The sequence below is a fragment of the Chenopodium album genome, chromosome 17 (assembly GCF_948465745.1).
Source record: "Chenopodium album chromosome 17, dcCheAlbu1.1, whole genome shotgun sequence".
Classification (NCBI taxonomy): Eukaryota; Viridiplantae; Streptophyta; class Magnoliopsida; order Caryophyllales; family Amaranthaceae; genus Chenopodium; species Chenopodium album.
This window is the reverse complement of record NC_137850.1, coordinates 7,718,086-7,743,496: the sequence shown is the minus strand read 5'-3', so window position 1 is coordinate 7,743,496 and position 25,411 is coordinate 7,718,086. Positions and strand designations below refer to the sequence as shown.

The 25,411-nt window shown below is 35.9% G+C and overlaps 1 protein-coding gene and 1 pseudogene across 1 annotated transcript; both read right to left on the bottom strand.

Annotated features, from left to right (window-relative positions):
• Positions 1-1,619: 1,619 nt before the first annotated feature.
• LOC145589465 (protein disulfide isomerase-like 1-4) lies at positions 1,620-7,216 on the bottom strand. Its single transcript, XM_081646044.1, has 12 exons — positions 6,543-7,216; positions 5,618-5,747; positions 4,384-4,549; positions 4,109-4,227; positions 3,926-4,006; positions 3,265-3,351; positions 3,074-3,148; positions 2,851-2,919; positions 2,674-2,754; positions 2,450-2,584; positions 2,199-2,255; positions 1,620-2,066 (listed from the first exon to the last, which is right to left on the bottom strand). Exons 1-12 carry the CDS (start codon positions 7,142-7,144, stop codon positions 1,896-1,898), a joined length of 1,773 nt encoding a protein of 590 aa, XP_081502170.1. The 5' UTR covers positions 7,145-7,216; the 3' UTR covers positions 1,620-1,895.
• Positions 7,217-13,190: 5,974 nt separating this feature from the next.
• LOC145588612 (secreted RxLR effector protein 161 pseudogene) lies at positions 13,191-13,532 on the bottom strand (annotated as a pseudogene).
• Between the last annotated feature and the right edge of the window lie 11,879 nt (positions 13,533-25,411).

Below are 25,411 nucleotides of genomic sequence, written 5' to 3'. Positions count from 1 at the left end.
AACTCATTCTCCAACTGACAGACACGGAAGTATTGCTCCATATCGAAGATGAATTTATCGACTTCCTTTGAATCTCTCGTGCCATTAAAGGTTCGAGGTTTGGGAGGTTTAATCTTGGCACCTCCACTTCCCCCGAGCCCTCTCTGGGCACGCATTAGGGTTGCACATTTGTCTTGTGCTTCATCAGCAACGTTTTGCACGAAGTTAAGCTGCTCCGTTAACCCATCCACTGTTGCTGCAAGCCTCTCCATTTGTTCGGCTTGTTTTATCACAATATCCTCGAGCTTGGGCAACCTTTCTTCGAGCATCGCCCAATGTTCGGACTTTCCTTCAAGCCAAGCAAGTCGTTCCTCAATTGTATATTCATGCATCTCTCCTTCTTCTGCCATATCTGCGGCAAGCTCGGCTCTGATACCAACTGTCACGGTCCGAGTGTTTTGACACTGGATCGTGCGGCGCGCGCTTGTCTATTGACGACAAGGACGCAAGCCTATCTTAAGGGAGGTTCGTGAGCACACAGCAACACGGACCAAAGGTGTCTTAAAAGGGCACACGATGACAACGAGTGCGGAGTCGGGGCTTGTGACGGCCGATACTTCGAAGCGGGCACAAGCGGAACCGACGAGATGAAAGTGTATCTTGGGTCTCTTGGTTTGGTGGGGATGCTTTAAAACAAGGCAAGCACAATATCTATAAAGGCTTAAACAACACACAAGTCTTAAAGCAATAGCAACGGGGTAGGGAGCTTAGATTCAATAACCATTCGCTCCCTAAAGAGATTTATATAGTATTACTAGAGAAATACAAGTGAACGTTGAAATGACAGTAACACAATAATTCTCCCTAGAGCCAAGAAAATAAAAAGAAAGACTTAAGAAACAATACATAAGGGAAAATACAAGGAAAATAAAGGAGAATACATAACTAAGAGGTTGGATTCTAACACGTTGTCTAGTTGTTAATCAATCTTTCTCATCCGCCAACTTTATATGCTAGCCATTTTTATGTGGCAGCGAGAATTATGTCTAAAAGCTCCTTGACAAAGCTCTCTAGGATATTAATTTCACAGTGAAATGGTCACCCCTACCCTTAGGGATTGACCATATCCTAAATTTCACAATTAATTCCTAGAGTTGTCGTTTAATTTGACAAAGAAGTCGTCGAAGTCTATAATGGTGTCGATGGTGTCAGTGACGATTTAACGGAGGAATCTTGGACATGATGAAGATGGTGGTATCGGTGGAAGCTTTGATGATGGAAGCTTTGATACCATTGTTAGCGTAGACAGACGGAGTGAGGATTTTAACTTGCGTTCTTGGTGACTAAGCAGCTGGCAGTTGTGACTAAGCACTAACGACTTAATGGAGGAAACTTGGACATGATGAAGATGGTGGTGTCGGTGGAAGCTTTAATGGAGGAAGCTTGGACACCATTGTTAGTGCTGACAGACAGAATTAGGATGTTAACTTGCGTTCTTGGTAACTTAGCGGCTGACCGAGCACAAGTATGAGCTTGCAGTTGTGACTAAGCACTAAATTGACGTGCTTTGTTGTTGATATTATAGATCAAGTGAAGCTTGCTCCTCATTAACATTAGCTGAAGCTCTTATTTTTTTTCCCCCCAATTATGTTAAACAAGTTCAAAATAGGTATTTTACTTAAAAACAAAAAAATACTCCCACCAATATAAAAAAAGGACTAGCAACTTGAGTCTTAAACTACAATTCCAATGAAATGTCATCTATTACACCGATGAGCTGCAAGGACGATTGGAAGGATGCAAAGTTTTTCTACAGCTAACCTTCAACTATCTGCCTCCAAGGGTTCAAACTACTCTCTATGATGCTATCCATTGGAATAATGTGTCAATATAACTTAATCGTATATCCAAAGCTCTTATAACTCGTCCTTTAATTCTTTGGTACTACCGCTCTCAGATGAATCTTTGGAATCAGAACCCTCAGTCTTTGGGGTTGATGCAGGCTTTGAAAGCTTAAATGGGATTGCTGCATGTTTCTTCAAGAACTTGTAAAATGCCACAACAGTACGATCTGTATCAACAGTGACCTGCCACATTCACAAAATTCATGCATTTGTCTATCAAAATTTGTGTAAAAGCAGACAGTCTCACAATCAAAACATGAATTAATAGAGAAGGTGAACTTTAAATGGCGAAAAGATTCATAGGAGTAGACATACAGGATCAAAGCTTTTATTCCCAGCTGGAAAGAATAAGATTGTCGGGTACCCATCAGACTGAAAAGCAATAGCACAAGTAATTAGTTCCAAAACAGGAAGATGGTTGCAGTAACCCAAGAACACGACAGATCTCCTAAGTCTTCACAGCCATTACAAATATCAAACTGATGCAATGTCAACAAAAGAAGGCAACTTGACAAAATTATTAGAACAAAGGCAGAAGCTGGAAACAGGTAAGGGTCCTGAGCTACCTTTGCTCTGGGGTGCTCATTCGTTGTTCCATCCATTTTGGCAATGACAATAGAGTCAATTCCTCGCAAATGTCTAGCTAGCTTATTGTATATGGGCTCTAATGATTGGCAGTGACCACACCAAGGAGCATAGATCTGAAAAAAAAAAGCATTGAAGTAAGAGCCTGATCCCACAAGGAAAATCACAAAGCTCAAAGATCAAGTTAACATTTTAGGGATAAAACCTCAAGCAGAACATCCTTTGACTCATCCAGGACTATCTCGTCAAAGTTATTCCCAACAACTATCTTCACATCACCATCATTCTGTTTCATACAAAAATGAAAATTAGATCAAAAGGATGTTAATTGACCGCCAAGAGAAAGAAGGGCAAGGAGAATTAGTTAGTAATGGAGACTCACAGTTTCAGGGATTGGTTCAGATTTGTAGAAAGGCTTCAGTGTGTCATCCACAAAACCTTGAGCAAAAGCCTATATATGAAATGATGGAAACATTAGGAAGTTCTACCATCACCATTCCAGAATTACAATTCAGAAATTATAGAAGAGAAAGAAACAACCATTATGCAGGTACCTATATAATTGAAGAAATTAATTTAACAACAATCAAAGAAATTATAATTACCTTCAATTTATCCAAAGTTACTTCTCCATCAAGAAAGAATTTCTTGCCATCATCATTTCCTGAGTATCCAATAACCTGTACAGACGAGCAGGATGCTCAATGCTATCAAATCTGATCCCATTTCTAAGACAACTAATAGCATTAGAAAAATCACGAAATAAAAAGCAACAGAAAAATCACAAATGCTGTACCTTTGGTTGATCTCCTGAAACACCAAAAAATTCAGCAACAGGCTTGCCAGTATCTTCATTGTCTAGTTGAACGTAAACAAAGATAAGCTGCATCACATCAACAACAATTATCAGAAGCAAGACATTATATATCATTCCGTTTCAAAAATATGAAGAATCAAACAGATCAATGAACTAATGAGAATCCATGGAGGAGGACAAACGAGAATGAGAATCAAGAAAAAGCACGCTTTAAGACATGCATAAGAATAATTAACAGCAAACCCCCCCCCCCCCCCCCCACACACACACACACAAAAAAAAAACACAGACATGCGCAAAAGCCAGATAGAAACACAATAGAAGGGAATTTGCTTTAAAAGTGCGGTTTCACTCAAGAATAAGATGGATGAAGATGGGAAGCCAAGAAAAAGGTGAATGATGAAATAGAGGCCATAAGGATTACTCCCTTCCTCGATGTCAAAAAAAAAAAAAAAAAAAGGATTACTCCCTTCCTCATTTAAAGAAGGCTTTTGCAGCCAGAACAAGCATCATATAGGATTTACAAGATTCTATAGCCTCAGATATCAGAGTTTGTAATGGATCTCGTACCATTAGACACAATATCAAGACAAATATCTACATGGTCTGACAGTAAAGAAGATAGCACAAACCATATTACCTTTCCTTTAAAAGATTTGGCAGCTTCCCGGAACACAGGAAGAACCGTCTCTGAATCATTTGAAGTGGCAAACAGCAAGATCTGGACAAAACATATGTTGTCAGTGGTAGTTGAGGTAATCCACACCCACATTGGATTAGGGTGATATCAGTTTTTAGCACATTAAATAAATCAGATGTTCACCTGCTTCTTGATCTGACTTTCAAATATCACAGAAGCACTTTCTCTAGTGAAGGTTGTCACCAGGGGAAGTTTATTGGCAAAGACAAACTCGGAAATTGCAGATTTTTCAAATTTGCCATCTGCACAAGGCAACAATCTCAACAATCAACATCAAGCTGTTAAGAAATTTAACCCTGAACGGATTACTCAAAAGATCAATTAGGATTAGCTAAAAAATGATGAACTAAAGCAGAACAATCAGTCAAGTAAAACACGAGATATAATGATCCACTCACCAAAATGATTAAATTTTTCAACATCCTTCTTTAGCAATACTAAAGCAGGTCGTTTAGCGTCAGCATCAATTTCAAATAGCTTTGCCACATTAGGCTTCACAGTTTGATAAAAGCTCAAATCATCTTCATTTCTTGAAGCAGCAGCAAGCTCATCACTTTCAGGACCCTGCATACAAATTAACATCAAAATAGAGCAATTAAAAGGAATGCAATCAGGAAAACAAACAGTATTCAGTGGAAAACCACAACCAGTGTTTGACGAAATAATTAGGATCAAGACACAAGTTGATAAAATATCCAGCTCAAATATTCACAATCTTCACAGTTTCTCTTCTCCTTTCATTACAGGAATTTCGATCATATATTCTTATCATGCAAAGTTAAACATTCCTACCTAATTCAGAACGTAGGGCTATATGAGACTCCTTGAAACTCCAACCATGAGACAGCCTAGTCTATTAGGCAGAAGCTAGATATAAAGATCCCTTAATTTTATAATCCTTTATAGGTTATACAATTATACTACAATTGGAGGATTAACTTATAGCATCCAGTTACACACACACACAAATAAAAATAAAATAAAAATAAAGAGAGCATGATTCTAGTTTGGATACAAATCACTATCAAAAACAGCTTTTGACAGAAAAAAATTAAGAGTTGCACATGGTTTATCAAAAGCCAACATAGAAGCCAACAATAAACATGGTTGAGAGGTATATTCACTAATTCACATGAAAGTTACAGCCATCTTGGAATTGCCTACAACATCCAAAAGAACCATCTCATTATCAATGGCAATAAGGCATCCAGACTACTATCCTACTTCAAAACATCTAGGTCAAAATGTCAAATAAATTTATAAATGTTTCCAAATAGTGGCCAACATCACCAGTATCCAAATTGGTTCTAAAGTCCAACATTTTGATTCCAAATTCTGTTACCCAAATAGATAATAATAATAATATAGAGCACAATAAATTTGTGCACGAGTCCATTTTATTTGATGATCTAAGGAACATCATGAAGCTTGATGCGTAGTTTACTAAATCATCTAACTGTCAATTGCCAACAACGAAAGAACATGCTAACAAGGAGACCAATAAATCAGAAATGTACAAAGCAATCAAAGCCTATAAGTGTAAAACAGAGATTAAAATGTCACACACACTACACAAAATGTAAAACCTCATACTTCAACATCTCAACTGCATAATAGATAAGTTGTAATTACCGTCAACGAGTCCAGATAGGCCAAAACAACTTTCTCATTTGAAGTTAGAATCTTTTCTGCTTCTTCCGTCGTCGTAATGTTGTGTACACTAGGCCCTGTCTTCTTCTTAATCCATGTCACTATAGCTTCCCTACATATAAGCAAATAAATAGGTCTAAATTCAACCTTTTTTACATCGAAATTTCATAGTTAGCTGCTCCTGTATGCAATCACCATATTCCTAAATGAATTAGTTATTCTATCTCAAAAAGCCATTAAACACAATCACATTAAAATCAAATATTACAATTGTAAAGCTCTTAGCAATAAGAATTAATTACTTATAACCCCTAACCCAAACACATATATTACACAGATCAACGTGAGACTCCAAATTCGATTGCATCCTTGACTTCACTGATCAAATTTTTTTTCTTACCCCGGTATAAATCAAAATCGAAATTAACATTCAGACAAAGGTACAAACTTCAACTATTCAATATAAATATCCTCCAATTCCCAAACATAAAATCAACATAATAAACTCAAAAAATCCCCAAATTTATAACTCCACAATCATACAAAAGTACAAACTTCAACAATTAATCATCTTGTATATAAGTAATCGCATAATCCGTAATAACCAAATGTAGCAAATCAATTTATAAAATTAAAATCACATTATTATTCAATTTCCCACTACCAAAGCACAAATATTTCATAAAAAAATATTTTACTCAATTATTAGTGAATCTCAATGATTAGAATCTTCCCAAATCTAAAATGGGATTCCAGAATTAAATAATTGCACAAATCAAACCCCCCAAATCAATTAATCAATCAAAATCAAATCAAGACCACAATATAATAAAATAAAAAAACAAAATCACCCCTTAAAAATCGAATTCAATCAGAACAATCAAACAAACAAAACTAAAGATCTTACTTGGTACGCTGACCATTATAAAGCTTATGCTCGCCATCAACAAAGAAATAAACAGTGGGAAAGCCTTGAACATCAAACTGATGAGCAAGTTCATTCTCTTCAGTAGCATCAACTTTAGCAAGAACAACATCTTTAACACCCTCCTCTTTAAGCTGAGTAGCAGCAGCAGCATACTCAGGCGCGAGTGACTGACAATGTCCACACCAAGGCGCGTAGAATTCAACCATAACAAACTTATGTCCTTCAATCACATCAGTAAAATTCCTCTCCTTCAAAACGACGACGTCTTTGTCATCAACCTCAGGAACCGCGTATTCCGACGGGTCAGAGTCGTCGCCGAATTGGGACTCGTCGAATTCGTCGAAGTTGCCGAAATCTTCGTCGTCGTCTTCGTTAGATTCATCGGCGTGGTCGTGATCGTGGGGTTGGTGGGAGGAGATGTGTGTGTCGGTGTCGGTGTCGGTGTCGGTGTCGTCGTCGGCGTCGAGGAAGCTGAGGTCTTCGTCGAGGTCGTCGGAATCGGTGACGGCGGTCGTTAGGGAGGAGAGAGAGAGGAGGAGGAGGGAGGAGAGGAAGAGGGTGAGGATGAGACGAGTCGGCATTGTTGGTGATCTGAAGTTGGGAAATGTGAAAGGAGCGAAAATAGTGGGGAGTGGAGTGAGATCTAAACTGAAAAGTGTTCAAGTGAGTGTAATAGGGTTTAAGAAGAGAAAGATAAAGTCAGGAATTTTAGGATTAATTAATTGAGGAAAATTTGATTCTAATAATTTAGGGTTTGTTTGGCATCATTTTTGGTTTTCAGTTTTCTGTTTTCTTAAAACTAAAAACAAAAAACAGAAAACAAGAAAAAGGTGTTTCCACTTTTTTGTTGTCAGTTTTCAAAATTATCATGATTTTAATAAGTCTAAATATTTTTTGATCCATTATGTGACATATATAATGTACTTTAAAAAAACAAAAAACCAAAAAACAGAAAACCACAGCGATGCCAAACAGACCCTTAATTTTTTGCCTGTTTTGGATTATTAGAGCAACTCTAAGAGCACTCACACTAGTGAGCAAAAAAGAAATGCTCATCCTCTCTCTAGCCACTTTCTCTCTCTACAAATCCATGAGCATTTTTGGTGAGCAAATTTTATCCCACTAGTGAGAAAAAAAAATGCTCATCATTCTCTCTCATACTTTTTCACATAACCCACCAACATTTCTCTCTCTTACACATCACCATACTATTATTTAATATATTTTGTTTAATGAAGTTTTAGTACTACTAATTACAACTATACTATTATTTAACATAATACAATTATTAAATATTAATTAATAATATTGAAAATTAACGATTACATTTAATACGATTACATTTAATACGATTAATATGATTACATTTAATACATACTACAAGATAATTAACGATTAGTACAAACCAAGACTACATTCAATCTTTAACGTACGATTACATTAGACTAGATTAAATTGTTATCATACGATAATTGAATTTTTTAATCATTAGTACAACTTCTTCTTGGCTCACATCGTACTCAGAGTTGCTCCCTTCAGTAACGGGAGGAGTTTGTTGCTCAGTATAAGTGTTTTCATTAAGAATTTGTGGAGGTATTTGTTGATGAACAGAATTTTGCGAAGACGGGTTTCCTAATCTTTGTAGGATTAATTGAAAATTGGGACTATTGATGAAATCATCACCTAAATCAGAAAATTGTTGAGCAAGTTGATAGTAATTAGGATTGTTGGGATCCATTAGATTGTATAATAAATTTTTTTTTTTTTTTTGACAAGGATTGTATAATAAAATAACAACAATAATAAATACTTAATATTAGAGTACTTAAAAAGTAACTAACAATAATAAAAAAAAAAATAACCTTTTTAAACTTTATATTAAAAAATATAAAAATAATCTTACTAGAATTGGGAGTAAAAATAATATATAGTGTTTTTGTGATTTTTGAAAGTGTACCAAAATATGTCAAAATGGATTTCTATATATAGAGGAAAAAAATTATAGCCGTTTATGAATTTTTTTTTTTTTAATTTAAAAATTGGCCAAAATAGCCGTTTTAAGTTAAGTACCGTTTTAAAACGGTCATATTTTCTCATTGGGTAAGGTGGCTAACAGGGACACGTGTCAGCTCCTTGATGGCTCGACTGACGCGCCCTGTCAGTAAGTGGGATTTAGTTTGTTTTTGCTTCCCAGACTTCACAAAGATGCGTTTTGGGGTATAGTCCCTTTTGTGGGCTTCCCAAAACGAGGCGTATTGCGGGTGTTTGAAGCAAAAAAATGTCACCAGTTTGGAGAGTACCTGGGCCCCACGAATTTACTGTTCATCCTCAAATTTGCTCATAGGATGAGCAAAATTAGAAATGCTCATGAGCATTTTACAATATGCTCATTGATGGGGAACCATTTACACCAAATTTGCTCATCATTTTTGCTCATGAGCAAAAAAATGCTCACTGGTGTGAGTGCTCTAACAGTGTAAAATTAGGGCTAGCTTGTAATTTATGAAATTAATAAATAATTAGCTTAATCGTTGGGATTGCATTACAAAATTAAGTGGGCAAATCTATTCGCTTAGCAAATTGTGCCAAACAGAACAAACAACAAAAAGTTGCATCGTGTATCTCACGCTAACAAGAAATAATGGGCATGAATGTCAGACGCCAAACTGCTTTTCTCAAGTTGTATTTTTTTTATATATAATTTTAATTACATTTTTACATTTAAAATTATTTGTTTTTAGGTACTTTTGTCATTATCCTATACTAGTTGACTACTTTTGCAGCTTTTACACTATACACTCCATATATGTGAATTCATGTACTACTTTGTAGATAAATGGTTATATCTTTGTTATTTTATACATAAAATTTGCAACTTTTACAGTGCTATTTATCAACTTTATTTTTTTATTTTTTTTTGTTTTTACATTTTCAATTTTTGTTTTAAGATTTTTTTGGCACTATTTTTCACTAGTAGAGTACTTTTAGCATGGTTGTTATATAATAGAGTACTAGATTCGGATACTTCATATGAAATACTTATATAATATTCAATTATTCATATACTACTTTATAGTCTATAGTATAAAACAAATTAGCTAGTCTATATAAAAAAAAATTAATAAATAAATAATACTTGTAGGAATTAAAAAAATTGAACAAAAAAAAAATTATTAGATATTAGCTTAACCATTGTGGGATAAATTAGCTAGAAGGTAGATTAGCTTTGCAATCCTAGGTGGCATGGCAAGCTAATTTGCCATTGGAGTTGCTCTTAATCCCACCTTGTACCCCTATCTTTTTTTACCCGTACCAACCGGTCATCTACCCACCACAGCAACTCACCTATACATGTGCCATGTTGTGATTGGTCCTCTTTTTTTTTTTTCCTTTTCTTTCTCCTTCTTCCTTCCTCCTCCTTCCTTTCTCTTTCCTTCCTCCTCCTTCCCTTCTCCTCCATAAATTCCGGCAACAACCTAGTTTTTTTTTTTCTTTCTTTCTCCTTCTTCCTTCCTCCTCCTTCCTTTCTCTTTCCTTCTCCTCCATAACTTCCGACATCTTACCCACCCCCTTTCGTCTTCTTTCCCTTCATGCTGTGATTTACAATTTAGCACCCCCTTAAAACCTCCACGATTTGAAGGGGTGGTCGGAAATTGGAGGGGAGGGGTTAGGGTGGTCGGAAATTGGAGGGGAGGGGGTTAGGGTTCCCAGAATTGGAGGGGGGGGTGGTCGGAAATTAAGGGTTGCGAGTTCAGGGTGGTTGATTTTAGGGGGTCGAGGGTTTGGGGTTGCCGGAATCTGGGATGGTCAAAAAGGGAAGGGGGTTTCTGGGTTGGTTTGTCGGAATATGGAGTGGAAAAGGAAGGGAATTGAAGGGAAGGGGAAGGTGATCGGATTTTGGGGGCTATGGTGGTCGGAAAATTTAGGGGTTATGGTAGTCGGAAAATTTGGGGGTTATGGTGGTCGGATTTTGGGGGTTATGGTGGTCGGTTATGGAGCTCCATAACCATGGAGGTGGAGGGAAGAAGAAGGTGGAGTGGAAAAGGAAGGGAGTGGGGGAAGGGGAGGGGGAGGGGTAGGGGGTAGGGGGCTGAGGGTTTGTTTTTATTTTTTTTAATTTTCTTTTTTTTTTTATTAGCTAAAACATTGGGAAAAAAAAGAAGAAAAAATTACCTGATGAACCGGTTCCCAGTCATTTGGTACGGATAAAAAAAGATAAGGGTACAAGATGGGATTTATCACGTATAATCGAAAGGTGGGATTAATAATCCAAGACAGGCAAAAGGTTGGATTATTATAATCAAATTTTCCATTAATTAATGGATTTTTTAGAAAATAACACCACAAAATTGTCATGATTTTGATTATAACACCACACAAAACAAAATTTTTATTATAACACCACAAAAAAAAAAAATGGTTTTACCACAACTTAACTTTGCCATTCAAAAATACCGTTAAGTGGACCCCATGGTGTATACGTGTCAATCAATTATTGGATTAAAAAAAAACCCTAAAATCCTAACCCAGCCACCACCCCCACTACCGGCGCCGGTTTCCACCACCATCACCACTACCGTACCATGCCCGTCACCCTAACCCAGCCCCTATCGTTGTCTCCCCGACCCGAATCCGTCACCGAACTACCCAGATCCCAACCCAAACCAGCTCAGCCCCCATCATTATCTCCTGACCCGAAACCATCGTTGAACCACCTAAACCAGCCAGCGAGAAGCCGACAACAACAAATCAACCCACCACCATCGCAGAACTCATCTCCCCTACCCAAAACCGTCACCGAACCACCGAAACCCCAACCCACACCCATACCAAAACCCACAAACCGCCGTACTCCTCTCACCCTCACCCTGAAACCAAATCGGGGTTGAGGTTGTTGGGGTACGGTTGGGCTGATTTCGAAGGTCGAGGGTGGTTGGACGACTGGTTTCGTGGTTCGAGGATGGTCGGCCTGCTGACTTTGTGGGTCGAGGGTGGTCAGTTGGGATTGGGTGACGGCGGTGGGGGTTGGCGCCGGTGGTGGTTGGTTAAAATTTTAGGGATTTTTCCTTTATTTTTTTTATTTTCTTTATTTTTTGTTTTTAATTTTTGTAATCCAATAAATAATTGACATGTGTACAATATGGGGCCCACTAATGGTTTTTTGGATGGAAAAGTTAAGTGGTGGTGAAATCAAATTTTTGGGGTTTTTGGTGGTGTTATAATAAAAGTTTTAAAATTTGTGGTGTTATAATCAAAATCGTGTGATTTTTGTGGTGTTATTTTCTAAAAAATCCTTAATTAATTTATTTTAATTAACTGAAAGAAAATTTTGGTTAATGAAATTTCACCGACATCTACTTTGTTGTCCGTTGATTCGTATTTTAGATTCTCAGTTTGAACTTTTTTTTTTAAAAGTTTTTATTTGCATTTACTAGGAAAAAAGGAGGAGGATTTTAATTATATATATTTATACGAAAAAATATAACACTAAAGTCCTAATAGCTTAGTGGAAGAGCGTCAGTCTTGAAAACCGAAGGTCTGTAATTCGATTTTGCGTGTGAACATATCTTTCTTTTTTTTTTTTGTATATTCACTTGCAAGAAAATTATACGAGTATTTCATATTTGAGCATAAGAACTATTTTCCTTACTCTTTTTTTTTTGTTTGGAATTCACTTGCAAGAAAATTACACAAGTACTTCATATTTGTTTTACAACAAAGGATTTCAAAGAGATCAAAAGAAAGCTTTTAGATACTCCGATAATTGTTGTGTATATTTCCTTCAGATTATGCGGGGATTTATAGTACCCTTGCATGAACAGTGTTTACTCGATATATTAAACATTCAGTGAAATGTCTAATCGAGCATGAGGTTTTGAGCGGCGATATTTAATTTTGCATGGGAAGCTAAACGGTGATATTTGGCGGTATCCTTAATCCATTCATATTACGCAATACTATGCGTATTACAACACTCCCCCTTGAATGAATTTTTATAGGATGCCTCCTATCTAAAATTTACATGTATGTAAAATGAATATTACCGCTATTGTACCTATATGTTTATCTGCCTCATTAAAACCTTGCCAAGAAAAACCCTGTGGGATAAAAACTTGGACAAAGGAAAAAGAGTACATCACATATAGGGCTCCCCCCTAAGTTAACACAGATTACAAAGACGACGCATGCCAGTCATATGCACGAGTTCTTGAAATTTGCTAGGTGGTAATGCCTTCGTGAATAGATCGGCTAAGTTGTTGCATGATTGGATCTGCTTGACATCGATCTTGCCTTCTTTTTCCAAGTCATGAGTAGAAAAGAACTCGGGGTCGATGTGTTTTGTTCTATCACCTTTGATGTAGCCTCCTTTAATTTGTGAGATGCAAGTAGTGTTGTCTTCAAAAATTGTAGTTGGGTCTTCTTTGACTGTTTTGATGCCGCTTTCTTTTAGTATATGTTTGGTCATAGATCGCAACCATATACATTCCCTACCAGCTTCATAAAGGGCAATCAATTTAGCTTGGTTTGATGAAGTTGTTGTTAGTGTCTGCTTGGTTGACTTCCAAGAGATCGTTGTATTGCCGTAGCTGAAAAGATAACCAGTTTGTGATTTTGATTTTACTAGATCTATAGGTAACCTGCATCAGCATATCCCACGAGAGTAGGATTTCCATTTCTTGGAGAGAAGAGCCCTAAATCGATTGTTCCACGTATATAGCGAAGCAGGTGCTTCACTCCATTCCAGTGTTTGCTTGTAGGTTCAGAGCTATACCTTGCTAATAAGTTCACCGAAAATGCAATGTCTGGCCTAGTGTTGATGGCCAGGTACATCAAAGCTCCTATTGCACTTAGGTATGGCACCTCTGGACCAAGTACAGCTTCACCTTCTTCTCGGGGTCGAAATGGATCATCTTTTATGTTTAGAGCATGAACAATCATTGGTGAATTCAATGGGTGTGCTTTGTCCATATAGAACCTTTTTAATACTTTCTCGACATAATTGGATTAATGAATTAAGATTCCCTCTCTTAGATGTTCAATTTGTAATCCGAGATAAAATTTTGTTCTTCCAAGGTCTTTCATTTCAAATTCTTTCATCATACATTTAGCGGTTTCTTCGATTTTGTTATGTGTTACGATGATGTTTAAATCATCAACATATATCTCTATTATGACAAAACCATTTTCGGACCTTTTGATGAATACACATGGACAAATTTGGTCGTTCTTATACCCTCCTTTGAGTAGGTACTCACTTAAATGGTTAAATCACATCCTCCCAGATTGCTTTAAATTGTAGAGTGATTTTTTCAATTTTATGGAATGTAGCTTTCGAGGTTGTGACCTCAAAGGTTCAGGTAGTTCAAGTCCTTCGGGGACTCTCATATAGATGTCAGTATCAAGTGACCCATAAAGGTATGCAGTCACAACATCCATCAAACGCATTTGTAGTCCTTTGCATGCTGATACACTTATGAGGAACCTTAGTGTTGTGGCATCTACCACAGGTGAATATGTTTCCTCATAGTCGATTCGCAGTCTTTGAGAGAAACCTTAGGCTACAAGTCTAGCCTTGTATCTTACAATTTCGGCTTTTTCATTTCTTTTTCGTATAAACACCCATCTATACCCGACGGGTTTCACTCCTTTTGGAGTCTGGACCGCAGGACTGAAAACTTCGCGTTTTGCGAGAGATTTTAATTCAACCTGAATAACTTCTTTCCATTTTGGCCAATCACTCCTTCGTCAACATTCATCTACAGATGATGGCTCGGTGTCCTCAACATCAGTGATGATTTATGTGGCAATTGAGTATGCGAATACATCATTGACATAGGTTTTTACTCTATCCCACAGTTTTCTAGTGTGGACGTAATTTATTAAAATTTCATGATTGTCGACGATTTCGTTTTCGCGCTCCCCCTCAGATGTACCATCCGACTTTTTAGATTCATCTTCGGGGTTGATGATATTTTCATCATTTTGGATTTGATCCACTTTATTTGAGGAGTTTTCACTCTTTTTATTCCTCATTTCCACTCTTTTGGATTTTCTCGGCTTTAGATCTTTAGCTCCGAGGGGTCTGCCACGTCTATTGCGTGCTGCAAATTTATCTGAAAGTGGATTATCCATTTTCTTTGCTAGGATTTCAACCCTAGCAGGAGCATTCACTGCTGGTATATGTGACTTTGTCACTCCTTTTGTATTAGTGAGTGCATCTGGCAATTGATTTGCGATGTTTTGCAAATGTATTATTTTTTGCACTTCTTGTTCGCACGCATTTGTCCTTGGATCAAGGTATGATAGATTTTGGGCATTCCATGATATTTCTTTCCAGCATGTGCCCTCTTTATCTCCCCCTGGTTGGGAAGACTGTCTCATTAAAGTGACAATCTGCGAACCGAGCTGTGAAAAGATCACCAGTCAATGGTTTGAGATATCGTGTGATGGACGGTGATTCATAGGTAACATAGATTCCCAACCTTCTTTGTGGGCCCATTTTAGTACGTTGGGGCGGTGCTATGGGAACATAGACTGCACATCCGAATGTTTTTAGATGTGCCAGGCTAGGTTCCTTTCCAACTACTAGTTACATGGGAGATAACTTATGTGTCGCGCTCGGTCTTAGTCGTAGCAGAGCAACGGCATGTATTATTGCATGTCCCCATGTAGAAGATAGGAGTCTTGATTTCATGAGTAATGGCCTAGCGACTAATTATAATCGCTTTATTAATGATTCTGCAAGGCCATTTTGTGTATGAACATGGGCTACGGGGTGTTCCATGTCTATCCCAATTGACATACAATAGTCATTAAATGTTCGGGATGTAAATTATCCGGAATTATCTAGCCTAATCCTTTTGATCGGATAATCCAGGAATTGGGCCCTTAGACGTGTGATTTGCGCAAGAAGTTTTGCAAATGCAACATTTCTGGTGGAGAGAAGACTAACGTGTGACCAACGTGTTGAGGCATCAATTATCACGAGGAAATAGCTGAATGGTCCACATGTCAGGTGTATTGGCCCGCAAATGTCTCCTTGTATTCTTTCTAGGAATGCAAGATTTTCACCTTCAAGTTTACCTTTTGAAGGTCTAATGATCAGTTTGCCAAGTGAACAAGCTTTACAATGAAGTTCATTTGATTGTGGGATCCGTATATTATTTAACGGATGTCCATTTGAACTTTTAATGATTTTTATCATCATGCTTGTTCCAGGATGACCTAAGCTGTCATGCCATATATTAAACATTTCCTGGTTGTCTACCTTGTGGTTAGACACCAAATATGTTTCAATTGGACTGATATAAGTAAAGTACAATCCTGAGGAGTATGCTTCTAATTTTTCAAGAGTCTCGTTATTGCCAGATTTTCTTTTGACGAGGTACATATACTCCTTTTTATTTTCATTAACGGTTTCCATGTGATAACCATTCAGACGTAAATCTTTGAAGCTCAATAGATTACGTCGTGTTTTGCTAGAATATAATGTATTTTTTATTGTTACTTTTGTACCTTTTGGTAATATTACGCAAGCTTTTCCTGAGCCCTCAACCATATTGACGGTGCCGGCAATTGTGTTGAGATTGGTATTTATTGGATTGATATGAGTAAAGTATGACTTGTTGCTCAAAATGCTGTGTGTGGTTGCGCTATCAATTAGGCATTTTTCAGCATTTGTGTTGTTATTTTCCATTGTCTTCACATGAATAGAGAAATGATTAGTAAAATTATCATCTATAAAAACACGTATGAGAAAGAAAAACACATCTTTATTATAGCATATTTTACAATATTAAATAAAACACACTTGATACTAGGAAAAACATGCTTAAAGAAAACTTAGGACTCTGGATGAAAAGGAAAAACAAATACAACAGACAAACAACTCAAAAATATATGACAATGTCGATGAAGCAAACACCACAGGACAAGCACATGATCGATGTAGTCTAGACATTTTCTATGTCATCAACAAGATAATCGGCTACATCGAGTTCTGGGTTAGGGGAACTTTGTGTGACAAAATTAGTTTCTGCTTGTTTCCCTTGGCCTCCTCTTGAGGCAACATATAGGTCCACGAGGTGTTTTTCCGTACGGCAATCCTTGGCCCAATGGCCTTGTATTCCACATTTAAAACACTTTTCTTGTGGCCTTCCTTGGTTTTGAAAATTTCCCCTTCCTCTACCGCCTCTACCTCTACCTCTACCTCTTAAGGTGGGAGTATTGGAAGTATTTTGACGACAGTTTTGACGTCCTCTCCCCCTTCCTCTACCCCTATTGTGGTACGGACCTCTGCCCTGAAACCTCCTCGTACAATATTGTTATTCCAGCGCCTGCCTATTTTTGTGGCATTTGTTTCTGGTATTGCATTAGTACCTACTGGTCTCTGATTATGATTAGACGGCAGGATTTGACTGTTTTGTTCTGCGATTAACAGTATGGAAATTAAGTCACAAAACCTTTCACAACGCCTTTCTTGGTACTGTTCTTGTTGTACCTATTATTTGCGTGCATTGTAGTGAGAGTTTTCTCGATCATGGCTCTTTAAGAGATTGGTTCTCCACATAATCTCAATTGTGAAGTTATGCGGAGTACAACAGAGTTATATTCACGTACTGAGCTGAAATCTTTAAGTCTCAAGGTAGACCATTCATGCTAGGCCCTTGGCCCAATTATTCTCTGTAAGTGTTCAAATCTGTCTTGGAGGCAAACCCAAAGTTCTCTGGGATCCTCAATGAGAATATACTCAGTTTTTAATTCGTCATGAATGTGGTGTTTGATATACACCAAAGCTCTAGCTTGTTCTAGAGGAGTAGGGTTTCCCTCTTCGGCGATAGTGTGTTCTAGGCTTTATGCCCTTAGGTAGGCTTTTGCGTCCACCCGCCATTCCAGGTATCTTCCTCCGGAAATGTCTAAATTTTCAAAGTCCCGGTTTGCAATTCGAGCCATTTCTGATTACACGAAAATTTTTAGAGATTAGTAAAAGGGAAGTCAAATATTTTGTATTTCATATATAAGGCTTTAAAGATTAGAAAATATCACTATGGAATGCAAGCCGTGGTGGTCCGAGTACCCAACTTACAAATAAGAGGTTGGGGGTTCGAAACTTGGTAAAAGCATAAACCCCGCAAAATTTAATAAAGGCTGCATATTTTTTTTATTAAATTTAATTTATATTGTACTTATTATATTTATACAATCTCAGTTATCCGAACAGTAAACAAGAATAATACTCGAAACATAAAATGACTAAAATAAATTTCAAAACCCAATAACTAAAGTTTAATTAATATTGTACTTATCATATTTTATTTAATTATGTGGAGAATAATATTGTACTTATTATATTTATACAATCTCAGTTATCCGAACAATGAACAAGAATAATACTCGAAACATAAAATGACTAAAATAAATTTCAAAACCCAATAACTAAAGTTTAATTAATATTGTACTTATCATATTTTATTTAATTATGTGGAGAAGCGTTTGATTGCATGCAGCTAACCAAATCCTCCAACATCAAAATCTTGTAAATCCCATTTACATGCATTGCCATATGTCTTTATTGGTCTTTTTTTTTTTTTGTGTCAGATTGCATGTACATGCAAATTCTGAAGGACTTGTAACATGTATCAACCATTTCTTGTCTTCTAATATATTTGCCACATGTAGAGTATGTAGAGTATGCATGTAATTTCATCTTTATCTTTTTATTAACTGTGAACTCTAAAGGTTGGTATCATGTTTGCATATTTGCTTTTGTATCATGCATTCATGCGTCTTTATCTCTCAGTTTAGTCATCCTATTTTCTTTCTTCCTTCTTACTAATATCCTAATTCTCTTTCTTCCTCCTTCTTAAAGAAATATTCATACAAAATATTTAGGAGAAGAAAATTGCTTATAGTAAAAAAAAAAATTAGCTTCATGAAAGAATAGGCAAAATTAAATTCATGTAATAAATGGAAATTAATCTTCGTACTTTCGGCCATAAATTGCCTACCATTTTAGGTGGCCTTGTCCTCAAAATAAAACGTAAGCCGACCATCAAGGCGACATTTTGAGAGTTTGGCCCGTCCATATAGGCGGCTTAAAATGCAAATCTTGCCCTCCATAAAGGTGGCTAATTTGCTTAATAGTGGCCAATTAGTCGCCTTGGCGAAGTTTACTATGAGTAGTAGCGGTGGTGGCGGTATCCGTTTCATCTCTTCTTCTCTTATTAGTATCTGGAGGAGGGGGTTCGGTTTGGGTTGGTGGTACTAGCGGATTTTCATTGAGGTTAGGGACAACTTGTGGAATTTCGACGGCTTCAACAACGTTAGTGTTTCAGGCTTGATTTGTACTTTCTCGGGCTGGTTGTATTGTACCACAAGGTATGGCATTACGCTCTACTATGAAATATATATGTGAAAGTGATATATTATTCAAAAATGTATTAACGCCATTATATTGGTGTTCCATTTTTGAGTAATGAATAATTTGATAGTTAAATTTAAAATTTGAAAAAGCAAAACTACCTTTTGAGTAATTTGAGCAAATTGGTGCTGATAACGTGTTTTACAACAAAGGATTTCAAAGAGATCAAAAGAAAGCTTTTAGATACTCCGATAATTGTTGTGTATATTTCCTTCAAATCATGTGGGGATTTATAGTACCCATGCATGAACGGTGTTTACTCGATATATTAAACATTTAGTGAAACGTTTAATCGAGCATGAGGTTTTGAGCGGCGATATTTACTTTTGCATGGGAAGCTAAACGGTGATGTTTGGCGGTATCCTTAATCCGTTCATATTACGCAATACGATGCGTATTACAACAATATTTGAGTATAAGAACTACTTTCCTTGCTCTTTTTGTAATTTTAATTTTTTTTTTGAAAATTTGTTAAGAACAAGTCAACCTTTGCATGGTTAGCTTAAAATAAGCCAACTATTCAATTAACTCAAAATCAATCAACTTCTAAGGGGTATTTTCTTTTAATAGGCCAAATGACCTACAACCTACCTAACAGGTCAATTTTTTTTTTATTAAAAGTAATTTGTTAAATTTAAGTAAAAGTTTAACTTTAATTATATTAAATAAACAAATTATAAAAACTAAAAAACATAAAATAAAAAAAAAACAAATTATAAAAACAAAATAGCCTAGCCACTTCCTCTCCCATCTTCCCCCGACCATTGCCAACCCTCTCCCCCTGCCAACGGCTGATGATCGCAGCGCGGCACCACGGAACCCATTCCTATAACCCGGCACCGGCGACCCCTCCCACGACAGCCCACCCATCCTTTTTCCCATTATCACTTCCCACAGTATCCCATCCCCGACACCACCCCTCTTCCCTTTCCCCATAATCGGAAATGGCCTCCCTCCATGACCTTGAATCGACCCACTTGCCTGATGGTAATTGGAAATTGATTTGTTTTCAATCGGAGCATCAGGCAGTGCAACCAAGTTTGACTTGACTAAGCCCCGTGGTCGGGCCGTTTCCAGTACAGGGAAAGTGGGGAGGGGTGGAGGAACGAGAATGGGCTTCTGTGGGTTGGGGGAAAAAGAGGGAGATGGGGTCGCAACGGCGCCGGGGATGGAGCTGGTCGTCGGTAGCTGGCAGGGGTTGGGGGGCTGGGATTTTTTTTTTATCTATTTTAATTTTTTAATTGTTAATTGGATTATTTCTATTAATTAATAAAAAAAATACATCTTAATTAGTTTTTTAATGAAAGAATCAACCACATAATGACATGTGTCATATTTTACCTTAATAACTAGTTACGTTTTAATTTAACATGTTTTGACTCATTATGAGAAGATATATTATAAAAGTCGACTTATTTTGGGTTAATTGAAAAGTTGGCTTATTTTGAGCTAACCACGCAAAGGTTGACTTATTCTTGACAAATTTTCCTTTTTTTTTTTAATAAATTTTCTACTTTCTATTTTGATGTGTTCTTTATAAAATCTTCATAGTTTTGCTTTATTCCTTGTGATAAAGAAAGAACTCGTTTATATATTTCTATATATATATACCCAACTACATGGTTCACATTTTATTATATAATAATATCAATGTCTCTAAACATTTCTCTGTTCTATCCAAAAAATCAAAAGAGGAACTCACTTTTCAGTTTCCACTCACTCTCCTTTTTCAAGTTCGAAATTGCTAGTTTGACACATTAAATGTGAAGATAAAAATAAAATAACTTTTATAATTGTTTAAGAATTAAGAGTCATAAGTTATATATCGGAGTGGAGGTTAAAACTTCCATTAATGAATGTGAGGTTGTGAGAAAACAACGTTCAACTAATGTGTGCACATAAGTACATAACACCGTCATGTCACTTATCAATCACACTTAACATGCTGAGATTGCAAACATTGCCTTAATGTCGCTATATGAGGAAGTGCAAATGAAGAGTTGTGAGCCACACAACCCTTTGCTTAATAGCTATTAATAAAAATAATAAGGTACAAGGAAGAGATAGATAGAAAAGAGTCAAAGGTAGTGTAGCCTCACTCTTTCGTGTCAGATATGAATTCACGTGCAAAAGGGAGAAAAATTACTAAACCACTACTATTAAGATATGAATTCTTTATATTTCGATATTGCTCTCCTTGGTATGTTTTATTTTGTTTTTGTAGGAAAAGGCTCGATTCGCTAGATATTTGCTTTGATCGTGGTTTGATTTTCTAGAGGAAGTTTTTAGTGTGCAATGGAAGGCTTGGCAGCCTACTCCACAACCTACCGGTAGGGAATATTTCAAGCATCCCACACTTGAACCCCACTGTGATCATATACTTAAGCATGGTGGCGTCCAAAGGGAAGGAAGCTAGAGTAAAAGAGTCGCCAATAAGTTTTAGGAACTTGTAAACCGTCCACAGGGTGAAGGTTACACCCCTTCACGATCCATGAGATCTCTAATTCCATAGTGGTCTGGAACCATGACTGGATATTCGGGGATGAAGGTACAAATCCAACCTAAAAGAGATTGAACCTGCCTTAAAAATAGGCCTCTACTTTATTCTTCTCGTATTCATGTGCGCTTTCTGACTAACATACAATCAATATGTTAACCCTAAACCTGTTTAATCTATGTTGGTTGAATATTAATGCACAAACAAACCTATTATTGGCGATCACTTGAATTATAATCATATTAACCTAAACAAGATTATTAATTATCTTATTAAGCGTGATTACAAGTACAAATTCCCTTTAAACATGCATAAAAGGCGTGATCAAGAAATTACAATAATAAATATATATCAAGCAACATAATAACAATCATCATAACAATAATCTCAATCTCATTAAAGCATAATATTAGCAAGATCCTAGGCATGATACTAACAAGATTAATAACAAATCCTAGCATGTCACTAAACATTAAAGATCAAAGCTTTAGCCCTAACATGATACTAACATGATAGAAAGAAATAATAGGAAGCATCATAAACATACATAATATTAGAAATCTTAGTTATTACCCTAAACATGATACTAGTAATTAACAAAATAATCTAAGTACGATTTCTATCTCAAAAGATCAATAAAGTAATTAAATTACTTACTTCGATGCCTCGTATCTCTTTCTAATAACAAAATACACGCGTTAGTAATTTCAAGGAAAATAATAAATCAAACAATTAAATTAAATAATTGAAATAGAGATTTAGGACCAAACCCTCAGAAATTATCAACCTTTCACGTCTAGGGCAAAGGCAACTTCGAACTTGGCTAGGTGTGTCTAGAACTAATGTATGTGGAATTTTGTAAAAGGGGAAGTTTAGAAAAAGAATAGAGAGAAAATAAGCTTCTAGCTTTAGAGAGAAAGAAAGAGATGGTTGTTAATTGTTGATGAAAACGGGGAGATATGACCCCTATTAATAGAAAAACAGTCCGGAAATAAATCAAGTCCTATTCGGAATAAAACCGGCATCTATCGCCAGGCGACAAACATCAGCGCCAGGCGACAGGATTAGACCCAGGCGACAGACTTTGTCGTTTGGCGCTAATTAAAAGATAAAACGCGTTTGTACGCGGAATCCTCTTCTTAATATGATTAAGCAGAAAATTTTGTGTTTATCAAATTAAAATCAGTTTATCATAAAACACTTATTTTATTCCAAGTAAAACTCTTTAAAATATAATTACTAATCCTAATTCCACTAGAATTTAAAAGAACCTTCCAAATATTCTAGAAGATTAAAATCAATCCTAATAAATTTAGGAACAATAATTAATAGGCCATCCTCTAGATCATTGGGCCGCATATAAAATTCATTTCGGGCTAAATTCAATTTAATCCATAACTTCCTCATTTTTCATCGGAATTGGGCTTATAATATATCGTTGGAAAGCTCTTTTCAAGCCCGACCCAAATACACTATTATTGGACCCTTATCATGGACCAACCTAAATTGGACTGGCTATTTTCATAAATAGAGTAAGAAAAGAAATGTTTCAAAAACAAAAAGAAAGATATTTTAATAAAAACAACCACATCACTAGACTTTTCACACTTTCACCTCGTTCGATAATCAAATGACGTGAAAGATATTCATCACTGGGTTTGGTTTTGGGGAGACACATTTGGGTGTCTATACTACCTGTGGCGAATTATTCCCCGCCACAACCCGCTTGTGGTCATTCTTTTAGCTAAGCGTTTAGAGTCCTAATAAGATAGAATTTCCTAGTTTTGTATTAGGATATAAATAATTTAATAGGAAGATAAAGAAACAGGATTTTTCATATTAAGTTATTTTTTATTCTACGTTATTTTTATTCTCTCTTTTGTTCTTCCAAGTTTTGTTCATTGAAGATTTATTTTCAAGCTTCCATGAATTCAATTCAAGTATTTTATCTCCTTTATTCTCTTATTATTATTGTTATTATGTTTTCTCTTATAGTTTATTTTATTTATTTAATTATCATGTTTGAGTAGTTTTATAATCTAGGGTTAGGTTGAACCCTAATATGGATTGATGTGTTAATTGATTCCCAATTTAATTAATTTATAATTCCTCTTTTTTTGGGGTTGGTTTTATTATCAATAAACGACTAGGAATAGTGTTATTGAATGTGATTAGGTTTGCAACAAGAGTTGATTCTTAATTGATTTTAGAACCCTAATTAAAAGTAATAACCTTTATGCATGAGAATAGCTAATTGTTCTTGCTAGGACTTATAGGATGCCGTTCTTAATGTCTTTAATATGTAAGATTCCATGAAAATAGGTATGATTTCATGTTAGGGAAGCTATTAGTTGATCGAAATAAACTCTTGGTATTGTTACAGGGAGCATCTGTCCCGTGGAATATTTATTGGTTTAATTGAGGGATAAGGGATTGTTCTATAGCATTGATTCATATTAGTGGGGATACTTAATCTTAGATGTCTTTAGTTATTGATTAATTCATTATTATAATTTTCGTTGCTTGATAGTTCGTAATTGTTCTAGTATAGATTTCTCGATATTGATTGGTTACCTGCTTAGTATTAATTTGAGTTTGTTTAATTAGTTAGTCCTTAGTCTCTTGGGATTCGACTCCTACTTGCTCAACTACATAGTAGAGTTAATTCGGTTATTTTTGTTAGGTACGAGACACGCCTATCATATATATAATTTTATAATTAAAAAAACATTTTTTTCCACATACCTGCACGGAATGATGCAGACGACATGCCCTGTATGTCTGTGGCCACCCCACCACAAACAGTATAAACCTGTGACGAAAAAGAAATTGTTATACAATGTAACATTAGGCGCAATTTGCATTAGCTACTGAAACAACATAAATTCACTATGATCCTAACATTGTTAGTTACAATGAGATACTTGAAACTGTAGAAGATAACAGGTTTGAAGTTGTACTTATCACTTTAGGGGAAGATATATGGTTGATGGCATAAGAAACAAAAATTATTGGAAAATGATTGAGGAAGAGTGATATATTAATCAGAGATGTACTACTGCCCAATCCAATAAATTTACTAAACAACACAATGCAACCCAATCAAACAAGCAGTACCAAAAACTAATTTGACCTACCTCATTTAATATTGCAAATTATATTAAAATCACAACTAAACCAATTAAATCAATTCCAATTCTTCACAAATTCATATATGCTGCAAATTACACCAATTAACTAAGAACCAAATTTTCACAACTAATATGCGGCAAAACAGATTCCAATTGTCAATCATGCAAATTTACAATGTTGTTCTCCTCTCATGCCATTTAACACTGTTTCTGTACTTAAAAAAACCATTACATACAGAGTAGTATATTATATCAAATTACCTCATTGTTATTATCAGGACCTATATCCTTCTCTTCAATAGAATTCTGCACAGTAGACGAGACAATTGAACCAGAAGTTCGTCTCTGACTTCCAGGCACATCAGTCTTAGGTTTCAGCTTATTATATGGATTTAGTATCTGTAGGGAAAGGGTATATATGGTGATCAATGTATGAAATTCTTAGAGGAAGGGTGATATGGTAATTGGAGGGACAGTGAATCATAACAGAGTATTACATATTAAGGCAACACGCGCAAATAAATCAAAATAAGCTACTAGTGTTTAGAGAATAGTTGTTCTGTTAAATCAATTCAAAGGTATGAAATTATATTTCTATGTATATCCACAAATACACGGCCATACATACATACATATACATACATACATACATATATATATATACATATACATATATATATATATATATATATATATATATATATATATATATATATATATATATATATATATATATATATATATAGGGAAAAGTCAACCCTTAATGTAGACACCCAAATGTGTCTCCCCAAAACCAAAC